We start from the raw sequence: 25,684 nt of genomic DNA, 5'->3' as shown, positions 1-25,684 counted from the left end.
CTGCGAACGTCAAGTTTATAAATCCACCTTTAAAGATCGTAAACGGAAAATCTAGCAAATGGGAAAATGTAAACACAACAAGGAAAAAGATAGGTTATGATTAGAGCCCGGAATACATCGCGTGCATCACGTGATCAAAAAACAGCTGTCAAATCGCTCGTAGGACAAACATACCCTCATTTCATACAGGTTAATATACTATTAAGGAAAAAATTGGAAAATAAACTGAAGAATAAACTTGCGTACGGCAACATAAAACGTTTAAAGTAATTTAATATAGTGTAGCAAGTGTAGTGTAGTAATTATATAGACATAAAAAGTACTTTGAAGGCTTAGGACAATATGCCCAACTTTTGCGCTGTTGCTCAATGTGGCAGTAGAAGTAATAGAGACAAAGTGTCGTTTTTTCGTTTTCCTTCCATATATGACAACAACAAAAAGGTCGATCCTAGAAAAGAACGTAGACGAGAAGCTTGGATATTAGCAACGAGAAGAACAGATCTCACGGACAGTAAATTAAAGTACCAAATGATTTGCTCAAGACATTTTTTGGAAGGTATGTTATTTAGACATTAGCTAAATTTGTTAACTGTGAGAGGTAGAACTATTTGGAAAAGGAACAACAACACGCCAGTAAAAAATAAGAATACTTTGTTAAAAGCATATGACTTACAATGTGTGAAATGTGTCGAAAACAGATTGTTGTTTCCTTTTCTAGTTGGTCTGCTGGAAATATCACGTTACAAAAAAAGTAATAAGACCGTTAATTTGTAGGAAAACCTGCAAAATTAAGTGATGAGAACCATCCAGATTGGATACCATCACAGAATATGGGTTACGACAAACGAAAAGCGAGTATGGAAAGATATAATAGATCCAAGAAACGCATAAAACAAGTAATTGGCACTTTGCAGGTATGTTTTGGCTGTTACCTCTCTAATCTATTTATTTTAAAGGAATCCATTCAGGAACCCCTACTTAACATGGAAATTGCCACTCATTCGGCAGAAGTTTTTGATAATCTAACATCCACACTGGAAACAACTGAATGTACAAACGTAACAGAAAAGGATTTGGAGTATGGATTATTAAAAGCAAATGAAGAGATATACAGACTTCGAAAGGAATTGTCAGTTCATAAATTTAGTATGAGTGATATGAAGGATGATGCAAAATGTAAATTTTATACGGGACTCTCTTTTGAGGTTTTAGAAATTGTTTTTCAACTTGTAGAGCCTTACATAATGATAACGCCTAACACAACTTTATCTAAATTTGAACAAGTAATATTAACACTAATGAAATTACGTTTAAACTTATTATTTACTGATTTAGGTTACCGTTTTAACATATCTCGTTCCACTTGTGGAAGAATATTTAAAAATGTATTGCATGTCCTTTACAAGAAATTAAGGTCTTTTGTACAATGGCCAGAACGAGAATGTTTGTGTGCTACAATGCCCAAATGTTTTAAAGAAAATTTTGGGAATAGGGTCACTGTAATAATAGATTGTTTTGAGATCTTCACAGAAAAACCAAAAAATAAAGAAGCATCTTCTCAACATTTTTCGCATTATAAACACCATCACACTATCAAATATTTTATTGGAATTTCGCCACAGGGCAGTGTTATGTTCATTTCAAAGGCATTTACTGGGCGAAGTAGTGATAAATTTATTACTGAAAATTCAGGGTTTTTAAAAAATTTGCTTCCGGGGGACCTCATATTAGCCGATAGAGGCTTTTTAATTAAAGATAGTGTCAATTTATGCATGGCAGAGGTGCAAATGCCAGCATTTCTAAAAGGAAAAAAGCAGTTGCATCCCAAAGAAGTGGAGGATACTCGTAAACTTGCAAATGTAAGAATACATGTAGAAAGGGTTATTGGGCTTTTACGAAGAAAATATAAAATTACTTCCAATACTTTACCAATGTTTATGGTTCGTTCAAAATATAAAAAAATTCAAACAATAGATAAAATTCTTACAGTATCTTGTGCACTTATTAATTTTTGTCCAAGCATTGTTCCACAGTAATAGCTATTTTTTGTACTTTCAACTTGTACAAGGTATTGGTTATTAATAAAGTTCATAAATTTAAGAAAAAATTTACAATATATACAAATAAGATAGATACACTACAACAATCAAGTACATAATATAATGTATCACATTCCAGAAAGAATAAGATTAACTGTAAAAAAAATGTCTGAATGAATCCAAAATATATCATTTGCGAAATTTAAGTGTTGCACATTTTTTACAATACCACACACCCTTCGGTACACTTTTTTTCTTTAAATCTTTTAAACTGTACCACTGTACACTACAGTATTTGTTAGCACAACAAATCATATCGTGTTGCCCTACTTTATGCTTAGATGTGGGTACATTATCTTGCACGTTTGTAGATATTTGTTTTAAAGGAAGTAGTCTTGTAAAATACTTTCCAAGTAATTCAGGCATTATTACATTATTAAAAAATGCTAATGCTTTTTCACTCTCACATTCCCAAAATGTTTTGTCACTATACACTCTTTCCAGATAAAAATTCTTCTTCGACCATACAACCAAATCACAGTATGACCTTTCGGCAACTGCCATTTGCATTTGTACTTGGTGAAAATAAGAGTGATTCTGATCAAGGTCGATGCTCCATATATTGTCCTCCAGTACGTTTGCTTTTAAACACATGTTCTTGAAGTGAACCAATTCCTCAACATTGCTGTCACGCACGCAGTATGGACATTTAATTTCCAGACAACCAGATCCACAACAATCGCAACTCACCAGACCATCAGGGCTTGCACCAAAACATGGAAACATTGAGTTAATTATCAGCCCCGACGTTTTTATTACAAAATTCTCATGTTTTGGAAGCATGAAAGCTTTATATGCCTCTATAGCATCTTTTTCATGCAAGCATCCATAAGTGGTCTGCTTTGAAAAAAAAGGTTTCTTGTAGCAGATTGCCTTAATTGTGCTTATTGCGGGTTTTGTTAATTTAGTTCTGCAACAGGCTTTAAACAAAGATGCAGTTATGCGCCCTTCACGAAAACAAAACCAATTTTTGTTACCTGCTTGCCCCATTGTTTTTTCTTGAATGATTGCACATTCATCAGAAGTTAGATGAAAATCAATTGTTTTCCCAACTTCGATTAGCTCGTTCAAGGTCTTGGTTTCATGTTTTTGATCATACAAATTGTTTAAAATTCCACGTTGATATGTCGCTTCTTGGTTTTCCTGTTGTAACGTAAAACAATATGGGGATGTAACTTTTAATATCACAGGGGTATTTTTCAGCGCACTGAGCTTTTCCAAAAAGGTTGCCTTTTCTAAATCACCTATTTCATCTACATCACTATTACTTGAAGTGCTACTGTTTTCATGTTTATGCACAGAATAATCCACTTCTTCTACACTACTAGGCACACCTAAGTTTGTGTTTGGAACCATCCAGTAGGCCTTTTCACCAGTGACCGAGATTGGCTCTGTATCCCGAACAGCAGCTTCAACTGCGAATAATGCGGCACCTACATGACTGCAGCACTCCCCCAAACCTGCAGTACAAGTACAATGTGCTGTAAGTACTTCACCATTGTTTTTTACAACACACCAAAGGCTAACTGGAGGTAAATTTAACCTTTGTGAATGTATGACCTGCAAGAAAGAAAAAACTATAGATATACATATATTACTATACAATGTTAGGCAACATACCTCAGAAAGTAATAAAACATTATCTGAGTTTGTGATTTTCTTTACACACAATGTTTTAATCCACTTAGAATGGAATAAATTGTACGCCTCCAGGCTTTTATATGCCTTAAACTCATCTTGTGTGTACGCACTTTTATTAAAAACTAAATAATTTACGATATCGAAATACGTAACTCTAGGAAAATCGTTAATGTTTGTTGAACATGTACCAATACTAACTAAATAAGGATCTACATTATTAACTAATTTAATTTTGTCCAAGTAACGATTTTTAACGTCTGTTGGTAAAGTATTAAAATAGTCACTTTTATCGCACATATTACAACACTTAACAAATCAATTCTATTTCAAAAATTTAAAAATTAGGGCCACAATTTGCATAAAACGTATAGCGAGCAGTGAAGTGTTTGTCCTACAAGCGATCAGCTGTTGTATCGTGACGTCACATGCACGCGATGTATTGTAAGCGCAATCAAACAGTGAAATAAGTATGCAAATAAGCACGTAAAATGTAAGAAATAAGCACCAAAATAAGTATATTAAACAAAAAATTTATTTAAAAGTATTTTTACTTAATGCTTATTATTTAATTTATTGCTTTATTGCAATACACAATGAAGGTCATTCTCAAATTTTCCTGAGTAAAACTTCTTCGCCGATCTGTAAAAAATGTTTTATACATTGAAAATGTCCGTTCAACGTCACATGACGTCACAAGTGCATGTGAAAAACACCACAACTCTTCGTCCGTGTATTCCTCTTCAAACATGACGTCATCACCAGAAAGTTTTTTCAAAATTTGACGCAGTGTATTGTAGCCGGAATTTTTCAGTAACACGTTGCAGAGTTTGTCGTATGCAAATTTGACTACACCATGCGTTTCCTTTGATAAAGAAGTTGAAATTTCCTCGACCAACGAAAGTGAATGTTCTAAAGAATTATTTCGTGCTTCCAATTGAGTAATAGCATCAGGTATTTTGGAAAAGTGAGTGTGAATGTACTGAATCTTCTCTTGAATACCTTTTTTAGAAAAGCATTCTTGTGCTGTTCCAATGCTGGCAGCGTCTTCTGCATTTAGAGCACTAAAAACTTCTTTGACTTCGCTGAAATGTTCAGCGTAGTACGATACAGCTTGCAACCATGATCCCCATCGAGTCAAAACGGGTTGAGGTGGTAAAGGTATATTTGGAGCCAGTTCATGAAATTTTTGAACTCGAATCGGTGATTTTATGAACACCTTTTTAACACACGAAACGAGGAGATCAACATCTTTATAGTGGGTCCTAATTGTTTCCGCGACACGATGTAATCCGTGGGCAAGACATGTCACGTGAACTAACTTAGGGTAGAGCACTTTTAAACCAGACCCTGCTTTAACAATATATGGAGCAGCATCGCTAAGGAACAACAGTACATTGTCGTACCGTATGCCTTCTGGCCACAAAAGTGTCAGGGAGTCATTAAAGAATTTTGCCACAGTTGAATGATTCACATGATCCAGTATTTGTATGTTAAGAAGATAAGATTTGCTACCTGCTTTCAAAGCTCCTACTACAGCACTACATACACACTGTCCCGCCGCATCGGTGGTTTCGTCAATTGAAATCCAAATATTTTCATATTTCATTTGGTCCCTAATCTCACAAATTACATCGTGAAAGCACTGTTGCAAATATCTTTTGCGCAATGTAGATTCGTCAGGCACTTTTTTGTTTGTGTACTTCTCCAAAAATTGTCTAAATTGCAGGTTATTCAATTTCCACAGCGGAATGTCGGAACCCAGACAGCACCAAACGTTCGGCGAACGTTTATTTTATAGCCAAATAATGCCCCAACGTCCCGGGACTTTAAATGAACGTTCAAAGGACGTATTTTAAAGGTTGTCCCAGGGACGAACTGAGGCAAATGTCTTGCGAACGTTCATTATAAGTCTCATGTCTGTTAAGATACAGGGAACGTTCTCTGGACGTTTTTAAATTGTATAGTAAAACCTACCTTTATAATTCTTGAATTGGTATAGAATGTAATAAAGTGTCTATAGAAACAACGCTAATTAAAATTTCAAACTTTGACCGGCTACAACTATAATTCAATTTGAAAAGTCAATCATGAACGAGGACGACACGAGGACAGCCGACTCGACTGACGATCAACGACGGTTCATTCCATTTCGTTTAGAGCCGCTTTCCTTTCAAATGATCTAAGATTTTAAGTGAACCACTCCCAACTACTCTATTCTGAAGTTGAATGGAACACTCATTTTGTTTACCAAAAAACACCTAACCTAAAAATTGGTTTTGTAGTTAATTATGGATTTATTACCAGTCATTATTAATCTATTGGAAGGTCCAGAAACTAGTGGGAGCAGTAGTGAAAGTAGTACTGATTCTGAGGTTGAGGAATATGCTAGAATTGTACGAATTGAAGGATATATTGAAAGAGTAGTTGTAAATTATAGTGAAACAACATTTAAATTGCATTTTCGAATGCACAAATTAATAGTGTACCAGTTAGCTAGTAGACTGGAAAACAGTGGTTTCATCCCTGTTCATGAACACGGAAAAATGAAAATATCAAGTGAAAAGGCCATGCTTATGACATTATGGTACCTTGGAAACACGGAATCATTTAGGCAGGTTTCTGATCGTTTTGATGTGTCACTGAGCTCTGCTCACCGTGTAATTGAAAGGGTATTAAATTGTATACTGTCTCTACGTACTGAGTACATTAAGTGGCCAACGCAGGAGGAAACAGAAGTTATATCTAAAGCTTTCGCCACCAAATTTGGCAGTCAAAATGTAATTGGAGCAATTGATGGATGTCATGTGAGAATTCGGAGGCCAAAAAATGATCAAGACTCATACATCAATAGAAAAGGATACTTTAGTTTGCTAATACAAGGAACTGTCAATAGCTTCAGGCAATTTATTGACGTGTATTGTGGAGAGCCGGGATCTCTGCATGATGCTCGGTTGTTAAGGAGGTCCTCACTGTATTCTAAAGCCGAAAATAATGTTAATTTCTTTGGCAATAAATACTTACTGGGTGATTCAGCATATCCATCTCTGAGTTGGTTAGTACCTCCATTTAAGGACAACGGTGCCCTAAGTAACAATCAAAAAGTGTTTAATTTTAAACATTCATCGACACGCATTATTGTTGAACATGTGTTTCGACTTTTGAAGGGGAGGTTCCGCAGGCTACAACATTTAGAGAACTTAAATATCAATATCTGTGTGAAAATTATGATGGCTTGTTGTGTGCTTCACAATATTTGTGAAAGCAAACATGATAATACAGTAATAGAACCTTATGACATAAGTAGTGATGTTAATAGTGAAATACCATTGCAGTCAGATGTAAAAAACGTAACCAGGCATCGGAGAGAACAAATATTTGAAGAAATGTTTTCGTAATCAGATTATATGTTTTATTTTTTATTTCATGAAATAAACAAATATTTATAGTAACATATAACATATTCCCAATGTAATATTACATAATTTAAAAAACGAAATTACTATTCATATTGAAACAACATAATTACAACTATTTATGAGTTTAACTTATTTAAAATTTCTTGTAAGAGATTCACTTTCTGTTCCTCAACCTTGTTCCTTATCTCAAGAAGTCTCATTTTTTCCTTATGTCTTTCATGTTTTCTCCTAAATTCCTCTTTTTTTATTTGTAGAATGCTTCCTTTTTTTTCTTTACTTCGTGTCAGTGTGGGTGTTGATGACCGTGATGATGACGGAGAGGACATTGCAGACATCTCGGGAGGTGGCAATGTGTCGGGTAAATTTTGTAAGTTATTAGATTCTAATGTATGTGTCGCACTGCTCGATGGTTTTTCACCTAGAACCCCATCCATTTCAGAAAAAAATAAAAATCTAGTTGGTCCTCTTCCGGTTTTTAGCATGTTATCTTTTGCAGTTTTATAAGATCGCATTAAGTTTTTCCACTTATTGTGGCACACGGTAGCGTTCACCTGAAAGCCATTGCTTATCAGATCATTTGCAACATTTTCGAAAATGAATTTCCTTTTTTTAGGATGGTTTTCATCCTCAATGTGCACTTCCATTGACTTAATAAGACACAACGTCTCGTCATGCGACCAGCTGTGACGGTCGTTTTCCAAGTACTGTTCCAAATTGTCCGATGCCGGTTCCAAGTTCTCTACACGACTTTGATTTGAGGCAACTGTACTAATAGAACTACCGGTAACTTTTGCGTGAAATAATAGACTTTGTGCAAATGCATGATCTATAAAATATAGTAATTAGCAAAATTTGATTACATAGAAATAGTTATATAAACCTGTCATTGCACGATTGTAATCAGTTTCTGATACACATAATTTATATTGTACGTCGTCTTCCTCTAGGATTAATTCCATTATTGTTTCGTGATATTACCCAAGCAAAATATTTTAAGCAAAGATGTAAATAAAGAACTAAGGTTATGTTTACTGATCTACTCTAATGCTCCCGCGAAAAAGGTCGTGCATGAGGGGAAGAGGGAAACATGAACCAGATCAAAATGATCTGTGGTAATGGAACACACCGGAGCTCTTCAGAGTTACTCGATCAGCTCTGATCAGTTGAAAGGAAAGCGGCTTAGGTAGTATTCATGTTTTGGTTTGTCCGCCATTATTGCGCGCCAAAGTTTTGTGTCTGTTGACGTTGGACTTGTATTTTTCGTTGGAATATTTTCTTCTCCAGGTTGTAATTGCGTAAGTATATGACATATTTTTATAATGTTGTTATTTATGGTAACTACACATTGCAGCAATTGTATTTTATTTATGAACAAAAACCTTAACCTCACTTATAAAAATGCCTGCATTGAAAACCACATTTTCCTTTGAATTTTAGCAGTTGGCCAAGTGTGAAATAAAACGACATTCTGTATCATTGACGGAATTATTATAATTGGACCTGGGCGCGTTCGGAGTGATCTACGTTCGCAAATAGCGGTGCACATAATATCGTATAGGTACGTACTGAATTCGTTAATGTTTGCCAATTGATGTGAGTTGCAATTAATATTTAATACCTGTGTTGATTTCGTATACCTACAATGCCAAAGTATAAATTAAGTCGCTCATCTTATAGACATGCTCAAGTTAAATCAAATCAACAAATTGCGCAACTTGAACATACAGGTCTGAACGTAAATCAAATCGCCTTTAAATGTGTGAAATTCCCATTTGGTAATAAATTTGTAGTATTTCCCTTGTTACATTCTGCAACTACCAAATAAAATACCTTATTTTGGTTTGTGAATACAACGTAATTGGATGAACATGTAAATTATGTTTAATTTTAATTTTCACGCTTTTAGTGGAAAGTGTCTCTTTTCATTCTCTTCATTTAGAAAGAAGATATTTTCAAATTATGTATTACAATGCATGATACTAATGCGTTAGTCAAGAAGAGGCACTTCCCACTACAATCTGATTTTTATCACTTTCATTTATTTTTTCTAACTGATATTTTTCTATGCATCTATCTATGCATAAAAAGCATGCCACACAATGGGAATCTCACCTGGTCTGTCATCAAATTCCCAGAAGAAAATTCTGTATCCGTGGTACCAACCTCGTGGCTACATGGCAATATATGCTTCTGGCCGCCGTATAATAGAAAACTGTTGCAAGACGCAATTGAGAAAGGGGACCCTCCCGATAAAGAAGTTTGGCAGCAGTTTCAATTTTTACCCTTAAGGAATAATATATTTGGTAAGACACTAATTTATCACTTCTCTATAATTATTGAAATTATGCAGATAATTTTAAAGAAGCTGAACGTAAATCACGCAAAGCAACAATAACTTCAGATTTGGATTCACAAATGGAAGATCATCCTGAGCACATAACAAGTAAAAGAAAAAGGAAAATACGAAAAATGTCAAGTAGCGATAATGATTCTTCGGGAGATGACGAAGATATGAGGCGTAAACTCCCAAAACCTCCCCAGCCAAATTTACATAAACAAAGCGTCTTTTCGCAACATTCATCAAATCAAGTACTTCAAACATTTACTGATTCAGAAGAGTTTGGGAATAATGACATCACTGATGCTGTGAATACGTCTTTCCCAGAGGGCTTTCGAGACGTGAGACCGCTTTCGAGTAATAGTAATAATAACGGTTATTCCACTACCATCACATCCAAGTCTACGCAAGTTGATAAGAATAATGTTGGTGATATCACAGGTAAGAACTATTTAAATATATGTATGCATCTTATAAGTGTACATTATTCTAGAATATCTAAAAATGATTTTGCGGAAACAGAACATATTGCAATGTATGGTCGCTGATATGAACACAAAGCTTCAAAATATTGAAAATTCTATCCAGAGCAATAAACAAGCAGATGACAAAAATGAATCTGACTACGACTCTTCACTTTTTGTATTGATTGAAAATTTGCCAATCAATTCCAATGAGACTCTCAAAGAAGTTGAAGATTTCTTATCTGATGAAAAAAAATTGAATGACGCAGTAAGTTTAATTACCTAATGACAACATTCTGAATTTCACATCTTGTTTATAGGTAAGGGAAATTTCCAAACTGGGAGGCAAAACACTGCATATGAATTTATACTTAGAGTGACAAAAAAATTAATAACAGATAAGTTCGCTGGCAATGAATTTAGTTTCTTGGGAAGGAAAAAAAAAAACGATTCATAGATTTGAAATTGGCATTGCTGTTAAAAAGTAAGTTTATATTGTTGTGAGACCTAACCTTCACTTCTGGGAATCCCACGATTTACCTCTAGCTAGCTCAGTTGTAATTAAAAAAAAACAAATTTTTACCCGCATCTCAAGGTCCAGCTGGATTCTGCCACCCTACAGCATTCCAACAATGACATAAATAGGTGGCTTAACCAAATCCTTAAATTCCAATATGAAATTTTACCCCCAGATTTAATAAACTTGAAACAAAGTAAGAGACGCCGACAATTACCTCTCCTTGACTCTAATAAACAAAACCTGGATTGCAATGACTGGTTTAATTTCAAACAAAAAATTGCGTAAATTTCTGTTTTACAAAATGTTACAATTTTAAACAGATAAATGACACACACAAAAAAAAACAAATTACTCAAACATTACAAAAAAAAAACATGACAAAACAAAACACTAACTACTACTTACTTTTAAAATTAGTCCGAATAACGTATTCCGATAAAAAAGAGGTATCCGTACACAATCACGTAAACCAACCACTCAAACACCGACGTCTTCTCTCTTCGGGTACCCACAAATTCAAAACTTCCGTGTTTCCGCAAAATAAAAAAAAACAGGACGACGACAAACTTCTTAAACTTCTCAATAAATCTTCTTAAAACGGCAGACACAAAATTCTAATTAAACCTGGATCCAACTACGCAGGAAAACTTCCACAAAATTCAAAAATAACGTAACCGAAGAAGCGCCGGTTGGCTTTGTAACGACCAAAAAGCCCCGCTCTCTTCCAAAATTTTCTATTTAAGCCAAAAGCCCTTCTCCTTTCTTCAACATCCCGTCCGCCAATCACGCGAAGCGTCGATTTTTCAACTTCTTGCTAAACGGCACGTACGCCCGGCAATTCTGCGAAGAACCTTATCTCTACTTCGCGCTATACCTCGTTAACGGCAAATAAAATTTAAAAAGAAATTTACATCGAAAAAAATTCTAGGAATAAAATAAAAACAGAACACTTCTAAGAAATTGAACCAAAACTATAACATGAAATTTACGCAATCCTGTGTCTCAAATTATTAATAACCCCCCGGTTAATTAATTGAACTAAACAAAATTGTCACATCCAGACGCTCTATAATTTCTTTCAAGTTACAACTAAAACAAAATAACACAACAATATATGTTATGTATTAGGTAATCTACAGATACTGTAAGAGAATAGTAACGGCCAATTTCCCTATTAGCGTCATTAAAGAATTTATGCAATTTAAATAGGTAGCACTTATATTAACAAATCTCAAATTTTTAAATTCGACGATTTGATAAATATCACATACTTTTCTTAATGTTATACAATTCAACATTAATATGTTTTCCTCTATTGCGTCCATTTTACTACACACAACGAACCTCTTGCACTAAAAATGTGAAATCAATCAAATTTCTAATCACATTTTTGTTAATAGGTGCTGTTTAAGCCGGCGCCACAGTCATTTCGTTAAGAAATTTGATCGTTCTTCTTGTACAATGGTGTTATGCGTGTCGAAGTTCATTAATGCCTTACTGTAATCCTTATTTGGTTTGTGCAGAATTTTAGTGTAGTTTATTTTTACTTAAACTACTTACTTTTTACCTAAATTTATCTCAATGTATTTTCCAATAACCACATGTAGACGTTGCCTGCTATATGAAACTGACCGTGGTGCGAGTAACGCCGGGTTAAGTTGCATAGATGGTTGGATTTGGTTCACTTAAAAGGATACACAGTGAAATTTTACGTGTTGTAGTCACTTAAAAAAATTCCACTTCTACGCAATGGACACCCAGAATGGAATAGTTAAATCACTGTATTTGTTTTGGTTTCAGAAGCTGCCATTTCCCTGTTTAGGAAAACTGAAAAAGAGATTGAAAATGACATGGCGAAGTGGTTACGCAAATGCCCTGAAAAATCTAGAAAAAATAATTGAAAGTATTATGTTTATTTATTTTATTTACATAATAAAGTAACGGATTTTTAAATTCTTTTTTTAATGAACATCTTAAACCACCCCTCTCCCTCCCGCAAACTGGAATGCTATTACGTTCTATGAACCTCTTACAATTGTCTATTGAACGTTCCACCAATTGTCTCTTAGACGTCCTAAGAATGTGTTGTAATTCATCCGTTGAATGCCCACATCTGTGCCATTTGGGCATTCAAAGAACGTTCATATTACGTTCTGATAACGTTTAAGAACGTCATTAGGATGTTTGAATGTTCATTGTTGGATGTACTAAGAACGTTCAAACAACGTTTTTGTGCTATTTGGGAACTCACTAACGCCAAACACAAGTCTTTAAAAAATGGATCACTTGAACTCGATTGTTCACCTACACTGCTTGTAATTAGTTGCTGAGTTAACTTCGATTTATTCTTAACCCTCTCTTTATGACGCGATGTATTAATATGTTGCACCACGTCGTATTTTTTCTTCGCAGAAACACCCTTTTCACACATTATACAAAATAAAACTTTGCCGTCTTCGCTGAAAATATTATTTCCAAACTCTTTTACGTACTTGCTCAACAAAGAAGAATGAGAATTTCGTACAGGAGGCATTTTTAACAAATAACAGGACGTAAATTCGCAAGGAAAGTAGAATCTGTACTGAAGTATTAACACTAGAAACAAACCGAGGTAATATAATACGTCGTATCACAATGCAAGAAATAGTACCTGCCTAAGTAGGCTTTTCTTAGAATTCTGTGAATGGATGAGTCAACAAACAAGTACCGGATTTCTGTTAAGCTTAGCTCGTTATGTATTGGAGGTAGGAATTATGATTTATTGTAGGTACAAAGTAACTAATGCCGACCAGCAAATAAGGAAGAGTTTAAACTTGAAATAAAAAGGTTCTTTAAGCGTGGGAAGATTGTCACATTCATTCCGAAATTTTAAAAATAAAATCATCAAACTTCCAATTTACTACAACCCTTCGGGTAAACATATAAGCAACACCTTTTTGTACGAAATAAGTATTTTTAATAAAGAATCCTAAAATAAGCGTTCTAGTTCCTAATAAGCATTTATAAGCACTATCAAGCATAGTTTAATCAGTTTATTGAGGCATATTTGACAAAGTGTGGCATTTCTGCTTACTTATAAAGGTGTAGAAAAAAAAGTGCATTTTGCTTAGTAATCCGGGCTCTAGTTATGATCATTCCGTACTGCCAACCGTAACGTGTAAATATGGTAGGCACATTTTTAATTCTTAATTATAACGCAATTAATGGACTTTATTTAACGCTTATTGCTCTGTTTTAAAGTTAAGTAATCAGTGTTTGGATACAAGAGGGTCGATATGCTTATTTCATTCGCATAAAGTCACTATAAGCCCATAAAGATGACCTATTTAAAAGTGATACTTATTGCATAGGGCGATAGGGGTCAATATCTTCGACAGTAAAACAGCCAAGTCCTGCAATTCGAATTTCGCGCTCAAATTTGACGTCACACTAATAGACCGTCAAATTTCGCGCTCAAATTTGACGTCACACTAATAGACCCTATTTCCTGTAATTCCGCACATCGTTTGGCGCTCCCAGACACATAGTTATAAATATTGCGTAGCAGATCCTCTGGTGAACGAGGAAGTTCACTGCACGCTCTTGATGCTACTAGTGCTGCGGAATGACAAATGCAGCGTACTAAAATGACGTGTGGAATATTGTCCTTCAACAGTTTAAAAAACGAATGATTTTTGCCTATCATTACACTAGCTCCATCGGACGCTACACCAACTATATTTTCTTTAGGGATGCTATGTTTTTCTAAACATGACACGAATGCCTGATATAATTCGTCGGCTCCTAACTTTCTAGCATCCAACTGTAACAATTGCAACAGTCGAGTTTCTATTTTGTTATTTTTAAAATATCGGGTGAGAATTACGAGGCTTTTGTGGTCTCCTATGTCTGTAGATTCGTCTAATAGAATCGAGAAATTCTGATCTCTGAGCATTAAAATTAGATCATCGGTTTCCTTCTTACACAGCACATTATTTATAATTTGTGTGCATTTGGTTCTTTTTAACTTCATGTCTCCGCACAAATTTTGCTGTCTGAGAAGATGTCTTTCAGTACAGGCTCCAATTGATCAATTAGTCGAAATGCGACATTATTCGCCGCAAAGAATGCCGATAACTTAATTTCTGTTTTTTTAACTAAATCTTTGTGTATACTGTCCCCGTCTGTTTGAAACATCGTAACAATATTTCTATTCTCCTGAATAGCCCTCATTTTATTTTTATGTTTATTAGTATTGCCGTGTTTTTGTAACTCACTCTTTCCAGCTTTGACCGACACGTTGCAGACTTTGCATCTGAAAAAAATGTGTTCGTTGTATTTGACGAGAACGGTACAAAATATTTTTTTTATTATACCTGAATCACAATCTCTGTTTTATCGCCGACTAGCATTAGAATGCTATGATTATGAATGTCAAAATCATTAATAATCCGTCACTTTATGGCACGTGCCATAAAGTTGTGCCATAAAGTCGCCTTGACAACAAATTTAGGCTGATTGTTGATATATTATTTATTAATGTTAATAGTAGGTAATAGTACAATTTGAATTTCCGGAAATTGAAATGCCTGAACTAGATTGAAGAACACATTCATTTGTAGTCGATGATGCACTAGTAATTCCAGATACTGAGATAGTTGATGAAGATGCCAAATCCCTGATTCTCTGGCAGCTAACAGTGTTAACAGATCCTAAGGTTCTAGCAATTTTGTTCTTGTTTTCTCGTGAATCCGCCACATACCTACCCTTCCGCAACAGCATCGCTTTTCCAGTCACCATGTCTTTTCAATGTTCGAATGTCTGCGCCACTATCTGCAAGGATTGTAGCAGACGTTCTGCGAAATGAATGACCAGTGAACTGATCTGCATTAGGAAGGTTCAGATATTTGGCAATTTTACGAGGAATTTGACCAAAGGTATTGATGCTAATGGGATTACACGTACACTTTCCCGCACCATAGAATAGAAAGAACTTCTCTATTTTAACATGCTTTGGTCTTAAATTTATGTACTTTTTAATGAGCTCAGTGTAATTCATGCTATCATCATTTAAAATTGTGAATGTTCTGGGTCGATGTGTTTTCGTATCTTTGAGATTCACCACAAAAACTGCACCCTCTTCTTGGACATCGCTTACACATAAATTGTAAAACTCTATCCTTCTGCAAGCACCAAATAATCCAAATATTGCAACAACCTAAAATCATACTTTTATAGTAACCTTTTGTAGCAATAAGAGAAACCCACCCACCTTCATAAGGAGATATTGTTCGTCACAAGTCGAGGTCAAAAAATTTATTAACTGATTCTTTGAGAACACCAAAGATTTTTCTCTGAATACCCAACTGAACACTTTTTTAAAAAAGCAGAAAGTTTAGAAAACTGGCTAATGTCAATGTCATTTTTTATTCGTAACATACATTTCAGCTTGGAGTACATGCACCACAATGACGAGGACTTGTAATTTTTTGACTAAAACGGAAGAAACAATAATTACAATTAGGTATATAATTATTTACAGTCTAATTGATCTACCTGATCCAAAAAATACGCCAGCAAAACCTTCTCTGTCACAATTTCGGCATTATTGTTCCGCATCCAGTGACAAAATTTTTCAAATTCCTTTTTGTAAAAGTCTTCTGATTTCTTTGGACACAAACTGGATTCCGCTTCTTCCGCTTTCTTTAAAATTGCATCACACAAACTCAAATCTTCCGCGAAATTCATGTTTTGTGCGTGTTTTGTGCAAATGGCGCCGCTTTATTTATTTATTAACAAAAGCGAGCTATCAAAAACCATGGTAATGTTTAAAACCGCTTTGATGTAATTTTAGATTTAGGTATTTCAGATTTAAGTTTATCGATCAGAATTTTTATTTTTGAAAAGTTCTAGTCGGCGATAAAATAGCGTATGAAATTTGTTTATAATGCAAGGGATTATGACATTCGTGATATTACCGCATTCGCTTCGCTCATGCGTTAAACATTCACTCATGCCATAATCCCTTGCATTATAAACTAGTTTCATAATATACTATTAAACACTCAAATGCGTGCGAAAAAGGGCCTTTAAAACACACGTGCTTTAAAGTTGCTAAGTAACGATACTTCAAGTATGACTTTTGAAACTGTCATCTAGATGAAATAAAAACTCCTCTTAGGTCGCTTTCTGTAAATGCAGAACATTTCTTTGGCTTTTGTACCTATCCTTTGGTTGAAGCTTTCACAAACGCGCGTAATTTAGGGCATGCTTCCAAATCGGTTCCACTTTTTAATCGCAGCATTTCTTTAAAGTTTTGAATGAATGCACCAAAATATAGAAGATTTAAATACCTTTGACATTTCTTTCATATATGCCAGCATTATGGATGCATTTAAGACTGTATTCGTAAGTAACTTCCTATTCATCCACACTGAGAAAAATGGACCAAATAGGTTACTTTGCTGTGACGATCTATTTGTGGTTAATAGATTTTTGTTAATGGCAGCAAAATAACTAATAATGGTAAATTGCTCAACTATTAACAGCAGCAAAAACTATCCACTAAAGATCGTTTTGCTGCTACAAATAGTTAGTTTCTTGCGGTTAATAAAAAAATCGGTTAATCTATTTGCTGTAAGCAAGCTTCGATTTGGGACAAATAAATCGTATTACTACGATGTGGATGTTAGTGATAAGTTAGGTGTTCATTTACTGCAACTTAGCTCCTTTTAGCTACAAATAAAAAAGGTTGCTGCTACAAATAAATGAGTAAACTTATTTGCTTTATTATCATTTTAAGAGTGCGTGCTTTCTCAGTGTATGCAGGTAGTTCGTGGGTGTAACATATACAATACCTACAGCTGTGAGTTCGTGTGAATTACGTACCTACTTGTTTTGTTACAATTAGCTTACCGTAATATAAATGGATTATAAGAAACTATTGGAAGCGTGGGGTATGAGTAATTACATAGAAGCCTTCGAAGGTAAGTCAAAACTTTCTTTATTTATAAACAATCGTAAAAGTATGTTTTTTATGTATCTTCACAAAATATGATTAATATTCACTTCAAAGATTTGTTCCTTTCAATTTATGGCGATTTTCTTTTAAAATATAGTACTTACCTACGTAACTCATCATGCCGCTTAATTTTTTTATTCGACGTGCGCATTATCCTTGATACTTGATACTTTGACATATGCCTGGCAGAACCGCCTCTCCCAGAATTTAGTCAACTGTCGTGGGGATGTGCCCCTGGTAGAATCTAACAGGGTTGCATCTCCACAACTTTGTTTCCATTGCGCTGGGCCGCGACATATGCCACAATTAAAAATATAGAATGTTTGCCTCAGTTATTCGATTTTAAATTAATATTTGTCGATTATAATAGCCGTATACGCGCTTACCAAAACAACGGTATTACACATTTTTACTACCTACACTACACCCTACACCTTGATGTCAATACAGTTTTGCTTTGATCTGTAGATGATGGAATTGACGATGAGAGCTTTCCGATATTGGATTCCGAGACGATAGCGAAACTTTTCCCTAAAAGTGGACCACGATTGATATTTAAAAAGAAATACAATGAAATGTTTCCCACTCCTGCTACTTCAAAGGTATGGGTATAATGGGTATTATATACTCATTTTTTTTGTACTAAATCCCCTGACACATTCTCTGCAGCGCTCCGCAATTCATATGTTTTTTTTGGCAACCCTCAGCAGATTTTTATAACAGCCAAAGATAATAATACAATATCTTTGTAACAGCTTAGCTGATTAATAGTGGTAGCACCCATCTAGAGGAGCGCATACCTATACCAAATACACCAATATACAGGGTGTTACATATAAGTATGTAAAAAAATTGGGTGGTAGAGGGGATCAAAACAAGCACTTTTTCCAAATAAATCGAGGGTCCAGCGCGCTTCGTTTGGGAGCTACCCCCAAAAAAGTGGTGATTTTTTTTGCATCCCCATTTAGGGGTAGCAATTTTTCAAAAATTTTTGCAAAATCGGAAAGGTCATACCTATTCAAAGACGTGCCACCCGTCTTTGTAACTCTGGTTGCTGAGAAAAAAATTAAAGAAGAAATGCAAATTTCACCACTTTTTTGGGGGTAGCTTCCAAACGAAACGCGTTGAACCCTCGATTTATTTGAAAAAAGTGCTTGTTTTAGTTGTTTTGATCTCCTCTACCACCCAATTTTTTTTTACATACTTATATGTAACACCCTGTATATTTAAGGAACCCAAAATAAAGTATGAAATCACCTTTGATAGGATATGTGATATACACTAGTTCGAATTTTATGATTTCCTCCTTAATGTTAAAATATTATCAAAGGTGACTCGTCAATGCATTTTTGATTGCATTTTAATTTCCGACTTTTCTTGTTGCAGAGTTTTGAAGTAGAATCAAGTGATCTCTATAACTGCAGTACTCCAGCATCAGTGTCAACTTATACCACAAATGAGTCTATTATAACTGATCTAGATGTCAGTTTCGTTCCAGATCAAGAACTATTAGATGTAATAGAAAATATTGGTAATAAAGTCTCTGAAAAACGAAAGATTGACGATCCCTTGGATAATACCCCTTCCTGCAGTAAGAAGCAGCAAACTGGACTTGGAGATATAGATAGTGTTTTCCCGGAGGTTAGTATGTATACAACGTAATGTTACATTAAAAGGGTTAAGTCTTTAACTCTTTAATAGGTGTGTTTCTGTTAAGGTATTCGTTTATTCAAATACGACAATAGATTAGAATAGGTATATTATGATAACGACCCAAGTTTTTAAGAATTGCATTTTTATGAAAGTAACTTTGTTTTGTTGTCAAAGTATAATTAGGTATACCGCCCCTTGTTTGATATTTTAGTGCCCTTTTTTACAGTTTTAAAAATAAATTCCACGTTAATTGAAGAACCGAACATTAATTAATACTTAGACCATATGAACAAATTATATGATATGAAAATTAAAAATGGTTATTGTTACAGGGTTTGGAACGGGTACTACAAAAGTATACAGACGGGAAACTTGTCTTATTAAACCGAAACAAATTAACTAATGATTTACGACAGAAATTGGTAAAAGTGGCTGTAAATGAGCTTTTTGCCAACAAAGGATCAGAGTATGTATACTTACCCGTTTAATTATAACTAAGTACTTTTATTAATTTTTGAATTAAAATCTGTTAATATGTATATTTTTGTAATTACATATTACTATAACACACAAAACAACTTAATTTTCATGCAAAAAATTTTTAAATTATACTTCATTCAGTTAATTATACACTATAGTTTTGCACTTTTGTTTTACAAAAAAATATTACATATTCTGTTATTGAGGCATCATATGAATTTTGTGCCGTGAGGTTAAAGAGTTATCACTCATGCAGTGCAAAAAAAGAGTATAATTAATTGGTATAAGATGTAAAAATTTTATAAGTATGACATTTTTAGTATTAGAGGAAGTACGTTCATGAGAATTGCCGAAGAGATTACCATACTATTTCCTAATGAAAAGTCCGAAACATATTATATACCATATATAGTTACGGAAAAAAAAAAGAGGGGCGTTGGTCCCAAAGGGAAACTATGGTCAAGGTACACAAACGTACGCACTGCACTTCGAAACGCAAATGCATTTAAAGAAAATGAAAATCCCAATAAACCGTCAGAACAAAGCCAAAGCCCAAATAAAGAATTACAGCTCGAGTTTTTAAAGACAGCTACCGAACCTTACCTGAAAATCTTGGCAAATTGGCAAGAAACTTATTCGTTGCGAAGAAAATTGTACCTTAATTCCAACTTGGAAACGATTTTCACAGACTTTCCATGTCTTAGGTTGAGTAGTGGCATTGAACTGGTAAGTAGGTACTTATATTTATTTTTTGCTACTATTTTAATTTTTTTTTCTCTGTTCAGATAGAAACAGATTTCAACCAAAAATTTCCTGATAAAATAGATATTATATATACAACATGGCCTAAAGTGATGAATGCAATTAATAAAGAGGCAGCGGAACGAAATATTTCAATAGCTGAAGTTGCAGGTGTGTTTACATTGAATTTAAAATACAAACCTTAATGTTTTTATCCATAGATCCCAGTTTAAAAGCATTAATTACTTTACCATTCCTATTTCAACCTGTAACGTTGAAAAAAAATAGAAAAGGTGTTAGTTGGAGACCTACAAGGGTGGAAGTGCAGGAGAGCTTTTTTATGCGAATTTCTGTAAGTATACCTACCTACTATACAAGGGCGGTCATATGGGGCTGCCAAGAGGGAGCTATGGCCCCCCCCCCAAGCCCAACTAAATCCTGTCATACTACGGTTATTCCCCAAGTTTCAACTTAATTCCGAATTTAGCACATTTTCACCTAAATGAGCAATTTTCTATCGTTTTCGTCTCACATCAGTAATCACATTTTTGAAAGCAGCCCCCTCCCCCCTCCTCTGAAGCTGGACATATGACCGCCTTTGCTACTATAGCTAACATTACATGGATATTTTTGTGGTATTTTTTGTTTGCTGTATTTGGCGCAGTTAAACTATCAACAATTTATTTTTAATTGCACATAATATTCCTGCAAAATATGGCTATAATTATATCTTTTCTTTTAGAATTTTGACGAATTACAAGAAAAAAGATCATCCAGACGTCAAAAATTGTCAACGTACGGACCAGCCATATGCTTGCGTAGCGGGGAATTTGGAGGCTGTAAACAACTTCTACATTGTCGTGGTAAATGATGTTGTTTACAAAGTAGACAGTAGCATTAGAGCTCTGGAATTATTATTTAAATTATACCACGCTTTGGATGTGGAGTATCCTGCAGAATCCGAGCATATTTGGCTATTTATCCAAGAGATTGTTTTTAATATAAAATCAAGTAAGTCAAGTCCTGCAACCACTGCGCTTATTACAGACGTACAATACCATATGTAAATAGTATTTTGTTTTTGTTTTTTTGTTAAATTTTTGTATGCGCGTTCTTAATTTTTTACATAATGCCAAAATGTAAGGTATGTTCAACAATATTTCAGAATATTAATTCACTTATAACTCATATGAGAATTCTACATAGGGCTCAAGACAATGATTCCTTTATTTGCGGTGAACCGTTGTGCAATAGAAATTTTTCATCGCTAAGAACTTATAGACAACATCTAAAAGTACATGTTGAATGCGTTCCCATTAATGAACGGAATACGACTGTGGACAATAGTATACTGGCAACAAATTTAGAAGTGCAATGTAACGATTCAAATACTAACGCAAGCATTATTTCTCAACAAATAAATCAACAGATTAATGACATTGAAAATAATCTTGAAAGTACCACTTTCCAAAACAGTTTTTTTGACTTTGCAGACATATTAAAAAAAAATAAGCTATTATTTCTATGCCAAATTTATAATGTAAACACCTTCAATAGGAAGGATGTAGATAACATTATGAATATGGTGTCAAATTTACTTTTAAAACCTCTTGACATGCTTAAAAAATTTTGCGTAAATCTTGATTCGCTGTCAGAACGAGATAAGTTTGAGTTCAAAAAGTATTTTAATGAATTTGAGAATATGTTTAGCAATTTTGAGAGTGACTACTTACGTCTGAAGTACTTAGAACAAGCAGGCTCGTTTGTACCCCCAACGCAACTTATCATTGGACAACATTTGGAGAAATCAGACCCAATTGCCAAAAATTATACAGCACAATTTATTTCATTAAAAGCTATACTACAAAAATTCTTTGCTTTAGATAATGTTTTAGATGACACTTTGACGTATATCAGTTCATTAGAAAAAAAATCAGGTGTATCTAACATAATACAGACAAAATTTTGGAAAGACAAGATTTCATGTTATGATGCACATGATATAGTTTTGCCACTGTTTTTATATTATGATGACTTTGAGGCGGGAAACCCTTTGGGATCACATGCTGGGGTGCATAAAATTGGAACCATTTATTTCTCCATTCCCTGTTTGCCTATATACTATCGAAGTCAGTTAGAGAATATATTTTTAACCCAATTATTTCATTCGTCAGATCTAAAGTCGTTTGGGGAGGCAGTAATGTTTTCAAAACTAGTAGACGAATTAAATGAACTCAAACGTCAAGGTATAAAAGTATCAACCCCTCAGCGTGAAGTACATTTGTATTTTTGTATGACTCTCATCCTAGGAGATAATTTAGGTCTAAATACTATCTTAGGGTTTCAGCAAAGCTTTGTGGCAAATTCTTTTTGTAGATTTTGCAAGTGTCTTCGCACAGAGACACAAAGTTTATTTGAAGAGAATTCCTCATTTCTAAGAAACGTACAAAATTATACAGCCGATGTAGCCGAATATAATGCATATTTAACCGGTGTAAAGTATTCAACCATTTTAAATAACGTCGACTCCTTTCATGTTACTTTGAATTTTTCTGCAGATTTGGCCCACGATATTTTTGAAGGTGTTGGTGTCTTTATCATGAGCCATTTATTATACGAGTTTGTTTTAGTCGATAAATTTTTTGATAATGATACATTGAACCATAAAATAGAATATTTTAATTTTAATAGAAATGACAACAAGCCTCCTGTAATATCTCTGGAATCAATAAAGAAGAAAATATTGAAAATGTCTGCTTCTGAAATGAAGTGCTTTATTTTAAACTTTTCACTTATGATGGCACATTTAATACCAGAAGGTAATAAACACTGGAATATTTATCTTCTGTTACGAGATGTTCTACACATTGCTCTAAGTTTACGTGTTACACCAGATCAACCAATAAAACTAAAATCATTAATTTACGAATTATGTTTTCAATTCAAGGACTTGTTTTCAGTATTACTAAAACCTAAATTTCATTTTTTGACACATTATCCTACAATTATGGAAAAGATTGGACCATTATCACAAACAAATACACTTAGGTATGAATCTAAACACAGACAATTGAAACTAGCTGCAAACGTCATTTCTTCAAGAGTGAATATTACCCGTTCATTAGCCATTAAACATCAGCTTCAATTGTCATTACGGTTTTCCTCAAATACTGGATTTAGCAATTCAATTAATTATTCTAAGAGCTTTAAAAAGTACTCTAGTATCACCGATTTGTACAATAAAAAGTTTGCAAATCATTCAAACGTATCTGAAAATTTAAAAATGTTTGAAGATAACATAATAAGAGTTGGCAGAATCTCTACCAATAGCATAGCTTTTCAAGAAGGTGATATTATTCTTATCGATTTTCAGGATCAACCTACATTTGGCAAAATTAGGGATATTATTATTAACCAAAGTGAGAAGATATGTTTTATATGTGAATTGTTGCATATGTTGGCACCAGGGAAGATAGATGGCGCAGGGGAGAGGGAAGCGGCGATTCTGTGAGAGTGTGTGCTGGCCAATTATTGTAGTTCGTTTCGTAAATCGTAGTGAATGAAATATTAAATCCTGATACTGGCGTGTGTATTAATTATTTGTCCCCTGGCGACAACACATACTATTGGTTTTAATCGTCACTTTTACGCTTTTGAAGTTGAACTTACTGATAGTGTGGCATTGACATATGGCAATGAATTAGAGTGTTATAATACGCATACAATAATAGTTAAAGAGAATAAGCAATTTATTTCATTATACTAACATTATAAAGAATTTAAAAAATTGTTGAATTCTATATATTATAGGTATATAGCGATGTAATGTATCTACTTGTAATTAACATTTTCTTCGTTCACCACACCACCATACTTTAGTTAAGTTATATAAAGTTAAGGTTTTTGTTGTAAAATATTGCTTATTATAGTCAGCAATAAAAAAGATTTACCCAATTTGAATTTTCATTTACCAATCACAATGGAAGTGACATTGTTAGGCGATACCTTTTATTTGAAACAGAATCACAAAGGAGCGCAATACATAGTACGAATATAGGTACCTAACTTTTAACTTGTATTAATTTAATGCTGCAACTGTTCACATTAAGAATCATGGTCCTGCAAGGTCTTAACAAAACTTCTAATTAGTATAAATAAGCAAGGTATTTACTATAAATAGATGCACTTGTTAACCTGAACAAAATGATATTATTACAGGAAATAGTAAAACACTCATCATTAATGAAGTGTTTATTTCTCATAAGAAGCAATTAGTTTAGTAGATACAAATAGGTGCAATATTAACCGCAGCAATGTGTATTGTAATGGGAAATTTAAAAAATGCCTACCATTAATTGAATGTCTACTTGCCATAAATAAGCATATTATTTACTACAAATGGATGCCGTATTAATCATTAATTGAATGTCTACTTGCCATAAATAAGCATATTATTTACTACAAATGGATGCCGTATTAATCGCAGCAAAATGATCTAATAACGGCAAATAACCAAATAGTTGCCGTTAATACAGCGTTTATTTCCCATACATGAGTAGCTTATTTACCGCAAATATAGTAGCAGTTTATATATTTACTACAAATAGATCACCTTATTTGCCACAAATAAACTTTTTGTAGAAGCAAATAAACGCATCTATTAGTGGCAATAAGTCTTTACAGCAAATAGGTGCATCATAGCAAAATGACTCTATTAGTAGCAAGTAGAGGGCTCATTTAAGACCTATTTAATGCAGAAATCTTACTGTGGCTAATATATTTTTGTTTACTGTTAATAGAAATTTTTCTCAGTGCACTTTATAATAGGCTTAACTGGAGTTGGATTTTACACCTACCAACGTTTGTTTAGATTTTACAACAATCGATTTAATGGGCGGTGTATTATCTTTTTCAACGGAAATCGTTTTATTCACAAAGACGACGATTTTTATAAGCAAACGTCAAGTGACATTTCCATGGCAATCGTGAAATTACGAACACCCAGCCCACTTAATTAAACATGTATTCGAGTATAACGTCAATATGACTTCATTGTATTTCCTATTTTTAAATTATACTGCAGGTATAATAAAAAATACTATAAGATACACTGTATAATTAGTCTTTAAAGCACTTGCAACGTTAAAGGCACTCCGCTTTGCGTCGTGCCCTTAAACTCGTTGCGCGTGCTTTAAAGACTTGATTATACACTTGTATCTTAATATACTATTTTTAACCTGGATTTCAATTTACTTTGATTTTCCGATTGTGACCCAGGGTAATAAAAAAAACAGCATACGCATTATATACGTGTCTAAGCGTATTTAAAGCA

General features: G+C 34.0%; 8 protein-coding genes across 15 annotated transcripts; 5 read left to right on the top strand and 3 right to left on the bottom strand.

Moving 5' to 3' along the window:
- The first annotated feature begins 122 nt into the window (after positions 1 to 122).
- On the top strand, positions 123 to 2,146 carry LOC116160490. 2 transcript variants are annotated; one of them, XM_031473693.1, is made up of 3 exons: positions 123 to 556; positions 775 to 896; positions 957 to 2,145. In XM_031473693.1, the coding sequence occupies exons 1-3, from the start codon at positions 343 to 345 to the stop codon at positions 2,034 to 2,036; spliced, it is 1,416 nt and encodes a 471-aa protein (XP_031329553.1). In that variant the 5' UTR covers positions 123 to 342; the 3' UTR covers positions 2,037 to 2,145. The 2 variants fall into 2 exon arrangements, with proteins under 2 accessions (XP_031329553.1, XP_031329552.1); XM_031473692.1 differs by having other exon boundaries at positions 775 to 2,146.
- Positions 2,147 to 2,197: 51 nt separating this feature from the next.
- LOC116160489 lies at positions 2,198 to 4,173 on the bottom strand. 2 transcript variants are annotated; one of them, XM_031473690.1, is made up of 2 exons: positions 3,077 to 4,173; positions 2,198 to 3,019 (listed from the first exon to the last, which is right to left on the bottom strand). In XM_031473690.1, exons 1-2 carry the CDS (start codon positions 4,035 to 4,037, stop codon positions 2,229 to 2,231), a joined length of 1,752 nt encoding a protein of 583 aa, XP_031329550.1. In that variant the 5' UTR covers positions 4,038 to 4,173; the 3' UTR covers positions 2,198 to 2,228. The 2 variants fall into 2 exon arrangements, with proteins under 2 accessions (XP_031329550.1, XP_031329551.1); XM_031473691.1 differs by having other exon boundaries at positions 2,198 to 3,659; positions 3,720 to 4,173.
- Positions 4,174 to 6,028: 1,855 nt separating this feature from the next.
- On the top strand, positions 6,029 to 7,135 carry LOC116164737 (putative nuclease HARBI1). The gene has a single exon (XM_031478956.1). It carries the CDS (start codon positions 6,029 to 6,031, stop codon positions 7,133 to 7,135), a length of 1,107 nt encoding a protein of 368 aa, XP_031334816.1.
- Positions 6,209 to 8,330, bottom strand: LOC116158779. Its single transcript, XM_031471621.1, has 2 exons — positions 8,037 to 8,330; positions 6,209 to 7,982 (listed from the first exon to the last, which is right to left on the bottom strand). Exons 1-2 carry the CDS (start codon positions 8,113 to 8,115, stop codon positions 7,273 to 7,275), a joined length of 789 nt encoding a protein of 262 aa, XP_031327481.1. The 5' UTR covers positions 8,116 to 8,330; the 3' UTR covers positions 6,209 to 7,272.
- Positions 8,331 to 8,339: 9 nt separating this feature from the next.
- Positions 8,340 to 12,434, top strand: LOC116158778. 6 transcript variants are annotated; one of them, XR_004142810.1, is made up of 6 exons: positions 8,342 to 8,451; positions 8,594 to 9,459; positions 9,507 to 9,935; positions 9,988 to 10,226; positions 10,279 to 10,442; positions 12,279 to 12,434. XR_004142810.1 is itself a non-coding variant. In XM_031471620.1 (6 exons), exons 3-6 carry the CDS (start codon positions 9,246 to 9,248, stop codon positions 12,417 to 12,419), a joined length of 1,023 nt encoding a protein of 340 aa, XP_031327480.1. In that variant the 5' UTR covers positions 8,342 to 8,451; positions 8,594 to 8,714; position 9,245; the 3' UTR covers positions 12,420 to 12,434. The 6 variants fall into 6 exon arrangements, 5 of the variants coding, with proteins under 5 accessions (XP_031327478.1, XP_031327480.1, XP_031327475.1 ...); XM_031471620.1 differs by lacking the exon at positions 10,279 to 10,442 and having other exon boundaries at positions 8,594 to 8,714; positions 9,245 to 9,459; XM_031471618.1 differs by lacking the exon at positions 10,279 to 10,442 and having other exon boundaries at positions 8,340 to 8,451; positions 9,519 to 9,935.
- Positions 12,435 to 13,902: 1,468 nt separating this feature from the next.
- LOC116164729 (protein ZBED8-like) lies at positions 13,903 to 14,490 on the bottom strand. Its single transcript, XM_031478946.1, has one exon. The coding sequence runs from the start codon at positions 14,488 to 14,490 to the stop codon at positions 13,903 to 13,905; it is 588 nt and encodes a 195-aa protein (XP_031334806.1).
- Positions 14,491 to 16,899: 2,409 nt separating this feature from the next.
- Positions 16,900 to 21,223, top strand: LOC116164719. Its single transcript, XM_031478933.1, has 8 exons — positions 16,900 to 17,443; positions 17,947 to 18,080; positions 18,865 to 19,119; positions 19,464 to 19,597; positions 19,932 to 20,337; positions 20,397 to 20,523; positions 20,574 to 20,704; positions 21,095 to 21,223. Exons 1-8 carry the CDS (start codon positions 17,383 to 17,385, stop codon positions 21,221 to 21,223), a joined length of 1,377 nt encoding a protein of 458 aa, XP_031334793.1. The 5' UTR covers positions 16,900 to 17,382.
- LOC116159115 lies at positions 21,157 to 24,406 on the top strand. The gene is made up of 2 exons (XM_031472022.1): positions 21,157 to 23,804; positions 23,973 to 24,406. The coding sequence occupies exons 1-2, from the start codon at positions 21,482 to 21,484 to the stop codon at positions 24,116 to 24,118; spliced, it is 2,469 nt and encodes an 822-aa protein (XP_031327882.1). The 5' UTR covers positions 21,157 to 21,481; the 3' UTR covers positions 24,119 to 24,406.
- Positions 24,407 to 25,684: the final 1,278 nt, after the last annotated feature.

Source organism: Photinus pyralis, unplaced genomic scaffold (assembly GCF_008802855.1).
Source record: "Photinus pyralis isolate 1611_PpyrPB1 unplaced genomic scaffold, Ppyr1.3 Ppyr1.4_LG1, whole genome shotgun sequence".
Classification (NCBI taxonomy): domain Eukaryota; kingdom Metazoa; phylum Arthropoda; class Insecta; order Coleoptera; family Lampyridae; genus Photinus; species Photinus pyralis.
The sequence above is the reverse complement of the archived record's forward strand: the minus strand, read 5'-3'. Positions and strand labels throughout refer to the sequence as shown.